At 45.5% G+C, this 16,584-nt stretch overlaps 1 protein-coding gene across 4 annotated transcripts in view; it reads left to right on the top strand.

Annotated features, from left to right (window-relative positions):
• The window catches only part of fat3a (FAT atypical cadherin 3a), a 148,840-nt gene that overhangs the window by 35,364 nt on the left and 96,892 nt on the right, over positions 1 to 16,584 (top strand). For all 4 annotated transcript variants that reach the window (XM_060076342.1, XM_060076340.1, XM_060076341.1 and 1 more), the window contains exon 2: positions 6,569 to 9,898. In XM_060076342.1, the coding sequence (XP_059932325.1) occupies positions 6,589 to 9,898 (3,310 nt within the window). In that variant the 5' untranslated portion in view covers positions 6,569 to 6,588. The remainder of the gene's footprint in view (positions 1 to 6,568; positions 9,899 to 16,584) is intronic.

The following is a 16,584-nucleotide window of genomic DNA, read 5'->3' as shown; positions in this document are numbered from 1 at the left end:
GGCTCATCTTCTTTGGTACCTACGTGTTCTTCTTGATCTGCAGGCATGCACATACACAATCTGCAATACACACTCACATGGTACCATAGCGTCATTTTATTTTCTCTTTTCTGTGATCCTGTGTGTTTTCCTGTGGATATTCAGTCACCATTGTGTAAAAAATGTCCCACTTGCCCTCATCCGCCCACTCAAATAAAAAAACACACACACACTCGCTACCCTCCCATTATACCCCCCCCCCCCCCCCCCCCCCACCCCCAACTCGCCCAACCCCCTTAACCCCCTCCATGCTCCCTCCTTTTCCCAGAGTAAGGGGAGGTCGGGAGGCTTAAGGACAAATCAATGGTTTGAATAGCAGGCAGATCACATTTCCTCTCCGCTGGGCTTCTTAAAAAAAAAGAATTGATGTGGACTGTGTGAACGAGAACAGTGGTGTTTAATTCGCCCAACTAGTCTGATACACGCAGTTCACGTTCTTGACATTTTACAACAAGGAGCCATCAGTTAGGAACAAATTAGGAATCTCAGTGAAGCACCTCAGAATAAAATGGTTTGGCCTGCACATTTACTCGGTTATACAGAGTAAATGTGCTTCTGACTTATTAGGAAAGTAAGTCCTGCAATGTGTGTGGCAGTAGCTGCAGTCTGTCCTCTCCTTTTGAACTCCAACGTGGATGTCTGGCATGTTAAAATAGATGTTTTCATCCATCATACTGCGTGAGGACTTGGGTGACGGCTGTCACAAAGCAAGTGACACGCCCACAGATGTTGGTCACTAGTATTGCTTTAGGTCAACCAATTCGTATTTTTATAGCCGTTAATCACAGTTATAGTCTCAAAGGGCATTTTTTATGATAAGAGATACACAAATCCACACCCTTCATACATTCGTTCCTGCTGGTTTGCATCAGTTGAAGACTTTCTGTGAATGCATGAGTCAATGAATGAATAGCCATGCCCATTTTGCAAAATCAGTCACTATATGCACCTGATTAACTGGAAGTAGTTGAATATTGATGGATTGGAAGGGTTATGGGTATAGGGTTGGTGTGTATGTGCGTGTGTGTGTGTGTGTGTGTGTGTGTGTGTGTGTGTGTGTGTGTGTGTGTGTGTGTGTGTGTGCCCGTGTGTTTGTGTGCGTGTGTGTGTGTGTGTGTGTGTGTGTGTGTGTGTGTGTGTGTGTGTGTGTGTGTGTGTGTGTGTGTGTGTGTGAGGGGAGGGGCGTGTATTGGGACTGGTAAGCCAGTAGCTGAAGCATTAGCATGACAATGAGCTAAGGGCCAGTGTGAAGGAACATAGCTGTTGGTTGTTGTTAGGGGGGTTGCTCTGTGTGTTTGTGTGTGTGTGTGTTTGTGGCGGGGGGGGGGGGGAGGTACACCAACGTAGAGTGTACCTGCCCTCCCCCTTCCCCCTCGACCTCCCCCCCATTTCCCTTTTTTGCTGAGGAGTCAGTCTCTCCTTACTAACCAACCCTACCTCCTATTTCCTGTGTTTAGACACGGTAGTGCTAGACACCTTTCACTCCTTAAAGCCCCACTCCCTACAGACACACACACACACACACACACACACACACACACACACACACACACACACACACACACACACACACACACACACACACACACACACACACACACACATACATATTGGTAACACCAGTCCTACTGCGGAAATTAGGCTAGGGTATAGCTGACATGTGGGCATGCTGGGACAGACGGCACACAAACCAATGACACACCTCTCCCTCCCTCCCTCGCTCTGTGTTTAAAGTGTAGAGGCAAAGGTGGATCCACAGACAGGTCCCAGGGGTATAACCCTTGCCCGGGACACTGATGGAGAGCGCAGGTGAGGGGAAGACAATGGGTCACAGTGTGTTTATATGTATGGGCGTGCCTCCGCGGTCCTTTGTGCCAGTGCGTGCGTGTGAGAGAGTAATAGAGACTGAGAGCTGGGGGTTGCAGTAGAGCAAAAGTGTCATGGATATCTGATGACCGGCTCTCTTCTGTTCATTTTTTATTTTTCTCTTTTATTTGTTTTTTCCCTCTCCTTTGAGTTCTTACTGTATTCCGTCCAACTTGCCTCCATACACCTAAAGGCACACACACACACACACACACACACACACACACACACACACACACACACACACACACACACACACAGACCTGCAGATGCTCACTCACTAACTCACTCTCTCTCTCTCACTCACTCAGTCACCTACACACAGACACACAAACACACTAACACACATCGACCTGCTTATGCTCATTCACTCACTCACTCACTCACTCACTCACTCACTCACTCACTCACTCACTCACTCACTCACTCACTCACTCACTCACTCACTCACTCACTCACTCACTCACTCACTCACTCACTCACTCACTCACTCAGACCGAGGTATGGATCATATTTGCTTGAGGGATTAGTCTATGACTTTACAGTGTGACGCAGTCGTCATCTTCTCCACTCGTGCTACTTGAACAAGGACACTCCTGAAGTCTGGAGGAGTGCACACACACATTCTGATAGTTTTGGTATGGATTTGAATGATTTTTTACCAACAAAACAGGGATTGATAGATGTCATTTTTTGGTATTTGTATCACATTGACATGGAAGTGATGGTTTGAACACACAATGGGAGCTGACAGGGGGAACTGCGGACAGCTTCTGGTTAATAGTTTGGCTGCAGGACAGAGATAAGCATGTCACCTACCCTGCTCCTCTGCACTCACAATGCACCCCATCCAAAGATTACTCTCTCTCTCTCTCTCTCTCTCTCTCTCTCTCTCTCTCTCTCTCTCTCTCTCTCTCTCTCTCTCTCTCTCTCTCTCTCTCTCTCTCTCTCTCTCTCTATCATGGTTTTGTCCTCTCTCCCCCTATCATCTTGTTTACTACTCTACATCTTGGTCTGTGTGGATATCTCCTCTCGCTTTCTTTCTCTCCCTCTGCTCTGCACCATGTTTGGGGATAAACAATGCTTTATAATTATCACAGAAGGAAGATGGCTGTTCCAGTGTGATGAAACACAACATTGGCAACTACTTGACTGACACTGTTTCTTGAACCGTTTGGGGTCCATGCAAAGAAGGCTGGTGTTTATTTGTCTCTGCTTGTGTGTGTGTGTGTGTGTGTGTGTGTGTGTGTGTGTGTGTGTGTGTGTGTGTGTGTGTGTGTGTGTGTGTGTGTGTGTGTGTGTGTGTGTGTGTGTGTGTGTGTGTGCCCACTCAGGAAAGGGACAGCTGCTGCTCAGGTATTCTAAACAACCTTAGTGATTTATTTTGCTTCTCTAGAGATGAGTCGCTTCTCTCATTGATTGCGGGTCCTTGCTGGTGTGTGTTTCAGCCACGCTGCGTGGATCCGGAGCTATTATTAGATTCCCTACCCCCATCTCTTGTCCAAGCTGTAGACTTTCCAATCATACTGGCTTCCTCCTCTCTGTGCTTGTGTGTGTGTGCATGCGTGCGTGTGTGTGTGTGTGTGTGTGTGTGTGTGTGTGTGTGTGTGTGTGTGTGCTGTGTGTGTTGCTGTGTCAGCATGTCTGCCATGATGTTCTTGTTGTACCTTGTTGTGAAGAACCAGCATTGGGCGTGGTTAAAATATAAATGAATAAATAAAATCAGCAGCAACGAGTACAATTCCTGTTGTTGTGTTCGCATTGTATCCATTGTCAATGTCATTGTTGTTGAGGTTTTCGCAGCCACTCATGTCGTGGAAACATTGTTGTCATCATGAGTGTGTGGTACCGCCGGCGCGCTGTCCCCATGCTCTTTCCCGATCAAGCCCACCCCTCTCCCACCCGCCTCGACGGCCAGTGGTGGTGTTGGTCCTGGGGCGTGGAGGCATGTGGTGGGTGTTTAGCCGATGTACAAATCAACGCAAATTAGCCTGCGCAACGAGACGCTAATGAGAGGGTGCTTTAGAGCTGACACTAAGTGGGGTGTCATTGTGGCCAATCATCATCTCTCGCAGCGTCGCCATCTCTCAATGGCGCATCTGTGTGTGTGTGTGTCTTTGTGTGTCCATGCATGTGTTTCTTTTTGTGAATGTGTGTGCGTGTGTGAATTTGTGTGTTACAGACTGTAAATGCAGGCCGTGGCTTGTGGGATTTCCTCTTATAGAAACAAGAGTGTCAATTATGAAGGGTGAGCTGAGGAAATTTTTGCCGTCATGATGCTGGAGCAGTTTTTTCACTCGCCTCTGAGCGTTTATTCCCACTCATACACTCACAGCAAACAAGAAGTGATCACATACGGCAATCAAAAACGATAGACACCGATTCTCGATGTATGAAAGAATCGATTTCTCCCCCCTTGAGTATCTTTTTTCCTCAGGGTTAATGTCGCCTCTGACCTCGCCTAAACGATGCTCTGACATCTATTGCCTGGCTCAGAGCGAGCTGGCCATGTGTCTCGTTGAACCCCACCAAACTGTGTGCGCCGCTAGCGAACGGAACAGCAGCAGTGCACGGATGGAGCTAAATATGTGATTATGGGTGTGGCGGAATGGGCAGCCTTAATGGACGCTGTGGGATTCCTTAGACGGCCCGATCCTGTAAAATCAAGACTCGGTCACAGTATTTACACAGCTGGACTCAATGCCACATGCAGCCTGCGGAACCTGGATCCCCCCCATCTATTTTCTTTCAGCCATCGATGCCATCGCTTGCAGTTTGGCAAGACGTGCGATGCCAATATAACCAGAAGCATAACATTGTCCGTAATCCGCAAGGCCAAGAGTATAATTTTCCGTGTTTGGACTAGCCTGGTGTTCGCGGGGCCCCACGGCCCGCCGAGGGCCTCCGGGGTTGGGGGCCGACAGGGTCCTCACAGGGAAAGGTGAGAAGTACTCCAGCCCGGCCCGGCGGAGTCATCACAAGGGGCCTGTAATAGCACTAACAGACTGCTGGATGCATTATACGGCGGGGCCTTAACCCCACACCAGCCCCCCCCCGGCCCCTATCCCTTTAACACTAATAAGCTGTCGTGCCAGGTACCTCTTACTGAAATGCTGCAAAAAAACGAACGAAACCCTTATATATATATAGTATGACCCATCTGTCCCTAAGGATCAATACACACATGGTATGCATAAACACAATATACAGACACACTCATGTATTGTCCAGTGGTGTCGACACACAGGCACATGCCTTGGCTCTTATTGTGCCTGAGTTCTGCATACTCTCTGTCTGGCTAATATATGTTTTTCCACACACGAGAGGAGACTCAATAAAAGTGCTGACTCGAAGAGAGAAAGGAGTGGTTTTGTTTTTACATATCTTGCGTCTCCCGCCCCCATCTCAATACCTCTGTCTCCCTCCATTGTACGCAGCCCCCCACGCACTTCTCCATCATCAAACTAAAAGTGAAAACTTGACAAGATGATGACAGTTTAGGGTCAGATGAAAACAGCAAAAATAGCACAGGGCTGTTTTTGGCAGCTCATTCTGGTGGAATCAAACCTTTGTTCCGCGACTGGCTGATGAAGTGCATTTAAATGCAGGGTTGGATGGCGGTTTGCATTGTTTCAGCTGAGGTGGTTTGGCTACTGATTTCCGATGTATTTTGTTCTTCTTTGGGCTTTTTTGAGGTCAGAAGTTAGTGAAATGGAAAATGTGAATATGTGGACAAGGGTAAATTACATTTGTAGAGTTAGCTTTTGTATATAGAATCATACAAGGTTATGTGGGTTTTGTGTGGTGTGTGTGTGTGTGTGTGTGTGAGAGATAGTGATCGTGTGTGGTGGGCATGCTTGTGTGTATGTTATCGTCAGCACAGTCAGACCATGTCCACTTTTCTTTTCTGTCCACTGCATCCACTGTGGTGGAAAGTGCCAAGTCATCAGAACGCAGACCGCTGCGGTGCTCCCAGCACCACAACATGGCAGTTACCAGAGCAGGGGTTTCTCATTGCCCAGAATGGCACATATTTGTGGCTACTTACTTTGGAATAGTATTTTAATTTTTTTTTGTGCAAAATTTAAACACAACAGCAATTTGGGTTTCAAATATGGCTCAGATATGGTTCAGATATGGTTTCAAAACCATATCTGGTTAGCCTCCAGAGATATGACATGCTTCGGAGGCTACTCTCTTGTACTTCAGGAAAAGGGTTATGATAGGGTCACTATAAGGCAGGCCTGTCATTCTATCCCTTGCTACGCAGGTTTGTGTGTTTTCTTTGGTGTGTACTTTGGTGATGTTACACTCCTTTTGCTAGCCGTGCAATTATTTTGTTCCTTCCTAAACCGCCTCTGGTTTTTCTGAAACTTGCAATTGACTGTCAGTGTCCACAGAGTCCACGCTGCAATGATGTCATTCCCTGTGTGGTTGCCAGGTTACTCTGCATGCCGTTAACCCCCACTGCCTCCGATCAATCTTTGCGATCCATCGGACAATTAGTAGTCTGTCAGGGTACTAGGGTCAAAGGGGAAGTTGTGGCTACGTGGTGTATCTTTTGTTCGCTGTAAATCCTTCCTCCCCCACATTGCCCTGTTGCTCCAGTCCTGTGGCTAACATCTCTCTCTCTCTCTCTCTCTGTTCCTTTCTCTTGTTGTAGGATGGACGAGTGACGATGGAATGGATGTAAAAATGGGCCAGTGGGCAGGCATGTGTGCCCCTCTTCTCCACCTGGCCCTGCTCCTGCCACTGCTGCTCTTCCAGCCGCCCTCCTGTCATTGCCAGGATGCCCAAGGGACTCCCCAGGAAGTCCCCCTGTTCGGCTTCACACAGGCTGTCTACCATGCCACCGTCTATGAAAACTCAGCTGCACGCACCTACACCAACAGTAAAGTTAAAATGGGCATCCACATAGCCCTGCGCTCCTGGGAGATCCGATACAGGATTACCTCAGGGGATGATGAAGGCTTTTTCAAAGCAGAGGAATATGTTCTGGGGGACTTCTGCTTTCTGCGCATTAGGACTAAAGGTGGAAACGCGGCCATCTTGAATCGGGAGATACAGGATAATTACGTTCTGACAGTGAAGGCTTCAGTGAAAGGTGAGGCCCTCATGGAGACTTGGACCAAAGTCAGCCTCCAAGTCTTAGATATGAACGACCTCCGGCCCTTGTTCTCGCCGACCACTTACTCTGTTACGATAGCGGAGAGCACCCCTCTTAGGACTAGCATAGCACAAGTCACTGCCACGGATGCGGACATCGGTTCAAACGGGGAGTTTTACTATTTCTTCAAGGAGAAGATGGAGCTTTTTGCCGTGCATCCCACCAGTGGAGTGGTCTCCCTAAGTGGGAGACTCAACGTGGACGAGCAGAGCCGCTATGACTTGGAGATACAGGCGGTAGACCGCGGGATGAAGCTGTACGGTAACAACGGGGTCAGCAGCACAGCTAAACTCTTTGTCCACGTGGAGCGTCTGAACGAGCACGCCCCCTCCATGACCGTGGTCACGCACGTTCCCTCAGGGCTCGATAAAGATCCTGTGTATGCCGTGGTCACGGTGGACGACCAGGACGAAGGGATTAACGGAGAGATCGAGTTGGTGGCCATCGTGGGGGGAGACCCCTCAGAACGGTTTTTCCTGGAGAGATCGGAGGAAAAAGAGTTTACAATTAAGGCCTCCAAGGACGTTAACTGGGAGAGTAACCCCCATGGCGTTAACCTCACCCTCCAGGCTAGAGACAGAGGGACACCGCAAAAGTTATCTGACATCAAGTTGGTTTGCATCACAGTTAAGAAACTGCAGGCAGTGGAAGTTGCATTTAAGCAGGAGACATATGAAATTAGTTTAAATGAAATTTCACCCCCGGGCACAATTGTCGGAGCTATTAAAATCAATCCAGAGCCGGATGATGCAAAATATATCCTTACTCCCTCAGCTGACTCTGCCTTCTTTCAGATGAACACTATGACGGGTGTTATCTCCACTGCCCACTGGTTTACTCAGGTTCCCCAAAATGCTTTTAATCTTGAAGTATTAGAGGTAGACAGTGATCTTAGGGTTACTGTTGCAGTCACCATCAAGGATGCAAATGACAACACGCCAACATTTTCCCAGTCCTCTTATGAGGTTTTTGTCAATGAGAGTGTTCCAATAGGGACCAATGTGCTCACAGTTTACGCAGTGGATGAGGACAGGGGAGAAAATGGCTACATCACCTACAGCATTTCTAGTCTGCAACCTCTCCCCTTCAAAATCAACCAGTTTTCAGGCATTGTTAGTAGCACTCAGGAGCTTGACTTTGAATCCTCTACTGAAAGCTATGTATTTGTCGTCAGGGCTTCAGACTGGGGATCCCCTTACAGACGAGAGAGTGAGGTCAATGTAACCATCCATCTGGAAAACATGAACGACAACAAACCCTTATTTGAGAAAGTGGCATGCCAAGGGGCGGTCTCCAAGGATTTCACTGTGGATGAAGTGATAACCACAATGTCTGCCATTGATATAGATGAGTTGGAGCTGGTAAAGTACAAGATCCTTTCAGGAAATGAGCGGGGATACTTTAACCTCAACCCAGATTCAGGGGTTCTAACTCTGCAACAATCCCTTGCCACTGCAAGTCCAACAAATGGGGTTTTTTACCTCAAAATAACTGCCACAGATGGTGAGAACTTTTCTGACCCCATGTTTGTTAACATATCCCTTGTACAGGGAAGATCTACCCCCAAAGCCTTTAACTGCAAGGAGACCAGGGTAGCTCAAAGGTTAGCAGAAAAGTTGCTGAAGAAGTCTAAAGCTAGCACCAAGGCGAAAATTGAGGAAGGCTTTATTGACCTGTTCTCTGTGAATCGACAAACCCCTCAGTTCGATAAGGCCTTTCCCACTGACATTGCAGTGCGTGAGGACCTGCAAGTTGGATCCAGTGTTTTCAAGGTCAATGCCAATGATGGTGACACAGGCTTCAATGGTCATATTCTGTACACCATTTCAGGCGGAAACACAGACAGTTGCTTCACTATGGACATGGAGACTGGTCTTATTAGTGTCTTTCTGCCTATGGACAGAGAGAAGAGAGATCATTACCTCCTTAACCTCACCATATATGATCTTGGCCTACCACAAAAGAATAATTGGCGTTTACTCACTATATACATAGAAGATGCTAATGATAATGCACCCCAGTTTTTACAAGAAGGTGGCTATAGAGCCACAGTCCCTGAAAACACTGCGTTAGGCACCGACGTTATCCAGGTGGAGGCCACTGACAGAGACGCTGGTCCCAATGGGGAAATTGTGTATTCAGTTCTGACCAGCACTACGCAGTTCAGCATCAACAGCACCAATGGCATCGTGTATGTGGCAGGCCAGCTCGACAGAGAGTTGTCCCCCTCATTCAACCTGAGAATCGAGGCCAGAGACAAGGCAGAGAAAGGACAGCAAAAGTTCTCTGTGACCTCACTGCAAATCACTCTAGAGGACATTAACGACTGTCCCCCGGCGTTCATCCCTAGCATCTACAACGCCAGGGCTCTGGAGGACCTTCCCTTTGGGACAGTGGTGGCCTGGTTGGAGACCCAGGACCCAGATCTGGGCCAAGGCGGCCAGGTCCGCTACTCACTGACAAATGACTATAACGGCAGGTTCGAAGTGGACAAAACCAGCGGGGCCATTCGACTGATGAAGGAGCTTGACTATGAGACCCAACAGCTCTACAACATCACTGTTAGAGCCAAAGACAAGGGCAGGCCTGTCTCGCTCCTCTCTGTCACCTCTGTGGAGTTGGAGGTGGTGGATGTCAATGAGAACCTCTATGCTCCTTACTTCTCCCACTTTGCACTGACCGGGACAGTGAAGGAGAACGCGCGGATCGGAACCACTGTTGTCCAGGTCACCGCCCACGATGATGACGTCGGCAGAGATGGGGAAGTGCAGTATTCTATCCGTGACGGGAGTGGCTTGGGGAGATTTGCCATCGATGAAGAGACTGGTAAGTGCTCAATTATAAAATCTAAGTCTGTGATCGTAGTATCTGCAATCACAAATGTTGTTAAGTTTAGGTTTAAAAACAACAAATGTTTCTAAGTACAAACTAGTCATGTTTGCTCAATAATTAGGTGAACGATGCTAGGCAACGCTCATCTTATTTTCATTTTAGGTTTTATCATTTCGATCTTTCTTCTCAATTATTCACAACAAACTGTGGCACCAATCTCCTCCCACAATATTAAACCTAGAGGTTCATCACTTTTTTCATTTAAATGTTAATCTTGCCTGCGAAATGCGAGCAACTCATTTATTAATCAAAATATTTATTTATTGATCACATTTTTTCAAACCATTCAACTTTTACAATAATATATTTTTCTTTGACAAATCTCTTCACATGCACTCATACAGGCAAAGGACTGGCAGGTCGAAACGTTTGTTCTTTATATTGAACCAGTAAATCATTATTTTTAGTGATAGTGATAGTGTCCAAAAAAACATATAAAAAGGAAAAAAAAACATGATTAGCAACCTGAGGAGCCTGTGTATTTCATCCATGTTCTGTTAATGAGGAGAAATATGCAGGATCTATTTGACAGATAGGGAAGCAGAGTGTATATCAGCAGGGCTTTAACCTTAAAGCCTGCGTCCGGCTTTAGCTGTAAATGATCATGACACTTTTAGATTGCCTTTACATCTTCAGCAGGAGGCTATACTCTACATACGATCCGATTCTTATCCTGCTACAGCACGTTGTGGAATCAGAATAAGACAAAAGGTACGAGGCAGGTTTATTACACCGTGACAATTGAGGTAGCTCTGTGAACAAAATCTTTTGAATTGGTTCTGTATTGAGCAGGCTAGTTTTACAAAACAAGGGTTATGGTTAGGAACAGGAACTGTGTCTGTCATCAAGGTCTAAAGAGCTATCATATGCTTTCAGTGAACTGCGTATAAATTGAATTACAAAGTATCATACAGAGAATACAACAGATAACTCAACCAGTGATTTGAGAAATTCCGTTTCGTCATATTACTTTTTTTTCCCCTGACAAAAGGGTTGTTTCACAGATTGAAAGTAAATGCAATATGTCATACAAAAAATTACTCCTTTTTAAATCCTACTTTTTCAATCCATTCTCCACGGCCAGCTGTTATCTCTTTCAATGCCAGGTATCGTGCTCTCATATCTCTGTGTGAGGAAACTTTAAAGGCTCTGTCTAAGCTCAAATCGTTTTTTTTTTATCTTGTGTATTTTATTAGATTTTACACAAAAGCGTAAATGCCAGTCTATGTACACAGCTTGTTGTGGAACCAGTGCTTTAATAGTTAACATTTAGAAAAGTATAAGCAGTTTCACTTTTTTACTTTTGCTGAACTTCGCAGAGAGAAGTCTATGGGCGTTTCGGGTTCTTCAGACGCCATGTTCTGCACTTCAGTATTTCAACAGTGACAAATTTTATTTGTGACAATTATTACAATTGTACATGTGCATACATTTGGTTTTTTGGTACTTTTTTTCCGACCTGCGTTTGTCAACCTCAGTTTTGGCTGGACCATTTAAGAAATTTGACATCAAACTGTAAACCCTTACAACGCAAATGCAGCGACTGTGTCCCTGCTCCAGTACACCGCGACCGACGTAGCAACACACCGTGCGAGCCAGAGTTCTGGTCCCTAGGTGATGAACAAGGGGCAGAGCAGAGAGGAGAATTTATGGTCCTTGTTAGCTGAGCCATGGCAAGCCTCATAAATCAGGGAGGAGGCGCTAGGAAACACTACAAATGCAATTACAACTTAAAGAGCATTACTCTGGCACCCCTTCCTCTCTCTTTCTCTCTCTCTCTCTATCAAACACACACACACACACACACACCCAGGCGCGCACACACACACACACACACACACACACACACACACACCTGTGCACGCCGATCCACATGCAAACACACATGCAAACACACACACACAGACACACACACACACACATTCACACACACATACACAGCATCGTGAACAGTCAACAACGTGCACAACATGAGTGTACAGTGCATGAGGTTATTAGTCAGACCCGCCCGTTGAACCACGGCGATGTTGTGACAAAAACACAGAGGGAAGAGCAGCAGAAGAGCACTGCTATAAGCGTATTCACTCATTTGTTTGTCTAATATGCATGCAAAGCCGTGTTTCCACCCTAAATTACACAGAACTTTCAGTCCTGGGAACTACAAGGGACTGAAGGTTCCCCCAGCCCCTTGTTGTCTGCGTCTCCACCGCGGTGTTAAGACTCAGACGGTTCAGTAATAAAGGACACAAAAATGCTTACGCTCTGTACTCAAGTAGGTTAGTATTCAAGTTAACAGTGGCTTGTAGTGCCCACTGCTATTGAGATGAAGGATCAATATTGAAAAGAGACAGAAAGCTATAATTATATGAATGTAAATAACTACTATTGATGCAATAAGAGGACTGTGTGATTTACTGCGTTTGGAAGTGAGCAAAATTTTTTCGATTTGCTGCTGCAGATATTAAAGAGGCTTCGATAACTCAACAATTCAGGGATGTTCAACGCTGCAAGCCCCGCAAGTTCTAATCCCCGAGCAGGGCGTTTTTGCCAGTAAAAGAATGGCCCTGGAACTTAATTTAGACCCTGGTTCCTGCGGTGGAAACGCACTTAGTTCCTGCAAAGGTTCCTAGTTCCGGGTTAAAGTTATTACAGTTGAAACGCGGCCATTGATCATCATGACCACTTTGAGTTCTCTTTTGAGACCCATACGAGTATTTACTTTCCCTGCAAATAGATGCGCAACAAGTGAACACTAGTGCTTCCTACCGAGTGCTTCTAGGCTGTATGTTTCGGAGCTATGGAAATGATCAACTTTTTCTCAATTTGAAGTATACAAGACTCTGCGAGTGGCCATACAATCCTAGTTAGACTTTAGGAGCTGACCTTGTGATTCTATTTTACAGCACTCTTGATATTTGATATATGGTCGATGTGTACTGTAACCGCATTAGTCTTTGACATAGTATCATCATTCAAGAATTTTATATTTATATTCACCACTCTAAGTGTTCTATGCCGACAAGAAGACCATTAGGGCAAAAGGGATGGAATGTCTTCCCATCACCTACTTAACTTTTATTTTTGAACTTGTTTGTCAGGGATAGTGCAGGTAACATTGTTACAGGTTAAAAAACTTGACACGATGTACTGGTGAGGCTTTCATTCATAGAAGAAACGGTCAATACAATATGATTATCATTCCAATACAGATTCATGTTTATATAACGTTAGATTATATAATAAAAAAAATTCATTGTGGAAGTTTCTTTACGCATTCACGTCTATATCGAAGAAAGATCATTTTGCGCGAATAGGTCCTCAAAATCCACAAATATATGCACATTTATAGGTACACACACACACACACACACACACACACACACACACACACACATACACACACACACACACACACACACACACACACACACACACACACACACACACACACACACACACACACACACACATTTTCCCTCTCTTACACACACCTCAGAAAGGACACACCCTGCTGCTGTTGACCTTTTCCCTCCCTCCTCCCCCTCAGTTCAGTAGGAAGCCCTTCACATCAAGACCCTTCATCACAATGTCACTTATCCTTGGGAACCACCGTGCTCCGAGTGCAGGGAGGGAGCGAGGAGAGGGGAGGAAAATAAGCGAGAGACGGAGAATGAAAGAGAGGCGAAGACGGGAGGGGAGGTTCACAGCTCCTAATTCTCTGGCGATTCATTTTTTAACGGCATGGAGTAGGTCCTCCGTCTTTGTTTTGACAACAAAACAAGCTTTGTTGAGAAGCTTTTTTGTGTAGAGCCGCGATTAAACACCAAGGCGGACAGGCAGAGTGTGGGACACACACCCACACACACACACACACACACACACACACACACACACACACACACACACACACACACACACACACACACACACACACACACACACACACATTCAACAGTAAGTGCACATCAGACCGCTAGCTTGCACGTTTCTCACACGAGGCTGCTCACTAATTTAATTCAGATTAACAAGGTACTTTGATTAAAACAAATCCAAAAAAGAAAAAACAAGAAGCAAAAACATACTTTTACAATACTCCACTCCCCCCAAACTCATCGCCATCACCACCACAGTGACTACCAAACTTACAGAGGTTCAATGTGAAAGTCCACACACTCATCAGTGCTTTTGTGTCGGCTCTCTTGCTTTTCTTATCGGCACCATTCAGGGGTTCAACTATAGTGGGAAAGAAGCAGGCTTGATGGGTAGGGTGGAGCAATTTTTTTTACTCTCTGAACCAGAATTCAGCCTTCCAGCACACACACACTCACATGCACTCCCCTGCCCCCTTCCCATGAATGCTGTTAGAGTGCACGCCACAGGACCACAGGGCCGGGCCACTACATGTTTTGTTGCCAGTGGCGCATTAAGGAGCAGGCGGTTCTATCATTACAGTAATTAGTGGATTAATGGCGGCATTCATCATCACTGGAGGGTCAGGAGAGGGGAAGGCAAGTGCTTTTGTCAAGTAGTGCAGCAGGCTTGATGTGTGTTTGTGTGTGTGTGTGTGTGTGTGTGTGTGTGTGTGTGTGTGTGTGTGTGTGTGTGTGTGTGTGTGTGTGTGTGTGTGTGTGTGTGTCTGTACATTGAGTACTAGAGTACTGTTGAACTGTTGCAAGGTCACAAATTATGTTTATTTTTCAAACCTTTGGGTTAAACCTTTTCTGTTTAGAGTGAGTGGTGTTAAGTTGATGTGTACCTCAGCACTCCAAATATTGCTATTCACACGTTAGAATTAGGAGTCGTCAGATTTGGTTAATTAAGAAGAAGATTAAAACATGACGGAACAGGATGGAATGTGTTGCAATCTAATATTTTCATGAACACGACAAGGCTTGAATGGATGAGACGAGGGCGGCCTTCAAGTGGCTTTTTAAGCTTTAGACGGATTGCGACGGTGCACGGTTCCAAAATCAGTCTAAATTATTTCCACCATACTTAACATTTATACAGCTGAATATAAGCCTATTGATGCAGGGCTCAGGCTGGGGGCCCTTCATTTGAAAAGTGGTTAACGTGCGGTCCTCGTTGGGTATTTATGTCTCATTCTTAGGGAGCGTTAAGTCAGGAGACCCCAATGCAACGTACGTTGGATAATAGGTCCATCATTCCAGCCTGTTACATGCCACTCAGGTCGACATGAATGGCAGCAAGCTAGATGTTGCACACGCCAATCAGTGTGTGCACCGTTTTTCCACTATTTGTGCCTCTAGTTCGTAGTGTGGGCGTCTGACAAGCACATTTTATTCATCTAGATGTTAGAAATCACCCAGAAACTGCTGAAGCTAGATAGCCTTGTGAGGCCGCCTCCTGATCTCTTAAGTTCACATTCTGTTTCTCTGCAGATCAGTCTGTCTTTGATCTTGTTAAAAATAGAAAAGCATATTTTTAAAAGCAGTATAAAAATACGATAGAACCAACCAGTGCTAGGGGGGCAGGTTCAGTTCACGGCGAACAAGGAGCACGACAGTCTGCAGACCTTCAAACAATAGCGGCGCCCAAGGAAACTGCAGCCAAATCGTGGAATAGAATCTTTAATATATATTTTAAGATAAAGTTCAAACAGAAATGAAAAAAAGGATGATGTTCCTTTGCTTAATTTCAGATTCAGAAAGAGCGAAGAGCGCAATAACGTAGTCGATCTGATAGGCTTAGTTTATAACACACACTTTAACACAATATTTGGATGTTCTCACAATGCTAGAATCGTTTTCTAGCTATAATACAGCCATACATACAGTGGACATCTTCCTTATTTTGCTGGCATTTTGCTCCACAGCAGCTTTTTAGATACGGCGGTAGCTTTAGTTGGAGCCAATGCAGACATTGTTAGGCGGATATCGTTAACCTATTTTTGTCTGGTGCTGGCCACCGCCTCCTCTAGCTTATTAGAATCTATAAATGCCTCAAGCTTTTGTTGCCCACGCATTCCTCCTTTCTCTCCCGGTCTCTCTGCTGTGCTCTCTCTCTCTATGTTGTTTTGTTTTTTTTCAGATTGAGGGGAGTTTGGTACCCCTTGTGAGATGGCAGGGCAGGGCATCAAGCTTGGGCTGTTGGCTGCAAAACCCTATTCTAAGCACACACACACAAATACACACACATACAAACACATACACAGTCTCAATTTCCTGCACAGAGACGAAAAAATAACATTGGTAATTATAGCCTGTGGTTGCCCTCACTGCCGGAATAGCCAACACACCCACATGCACGCACTCTCTCACGCACGCAGGCAGGCATGTATATATTATAGTATACTGTATGTGTGTACTCACTCTGTGTAATGGCAATGTATAATTCAGGGACAGAGCACTGCGACCAATTAGGTTTACACAGAATAATAACTTCCTTAAACCAGCACTCATCAATGCACACAAAAATACTAATGTGTTTATATTTCAAAGTAGTAGTACACAGTAGTACACAGTAGTAGTACACACACACACTATGCGTGTACTATGTGTATGGTAACTTCAGAATTGGTGCTTTTATAATTGTTACAACATATTTTCCTTACTAGAGCCACAATGCCAATTTGGTCTGTTAAGTAGTCAGATATGTTA

This window comes from Gadus macrocephalus, chromosome 16, assembly GCF_031168955.1.
Source record: "Gadus macrocephalus chromosome 16, ASM3116895v1".
NCBI classification, from domain to species: domain Eukaryota; kingdom Metazoa; phylum Chordata; class Actinopteri; order Gadiformes; family Gadidae; genus Gadus; species Gadus macrocephalus.
The sequence above is the reverse complement of the archived record's forward strand: the minus strand, read 5'-3'. Positions and strand labels throughout refer to the sequence as shown.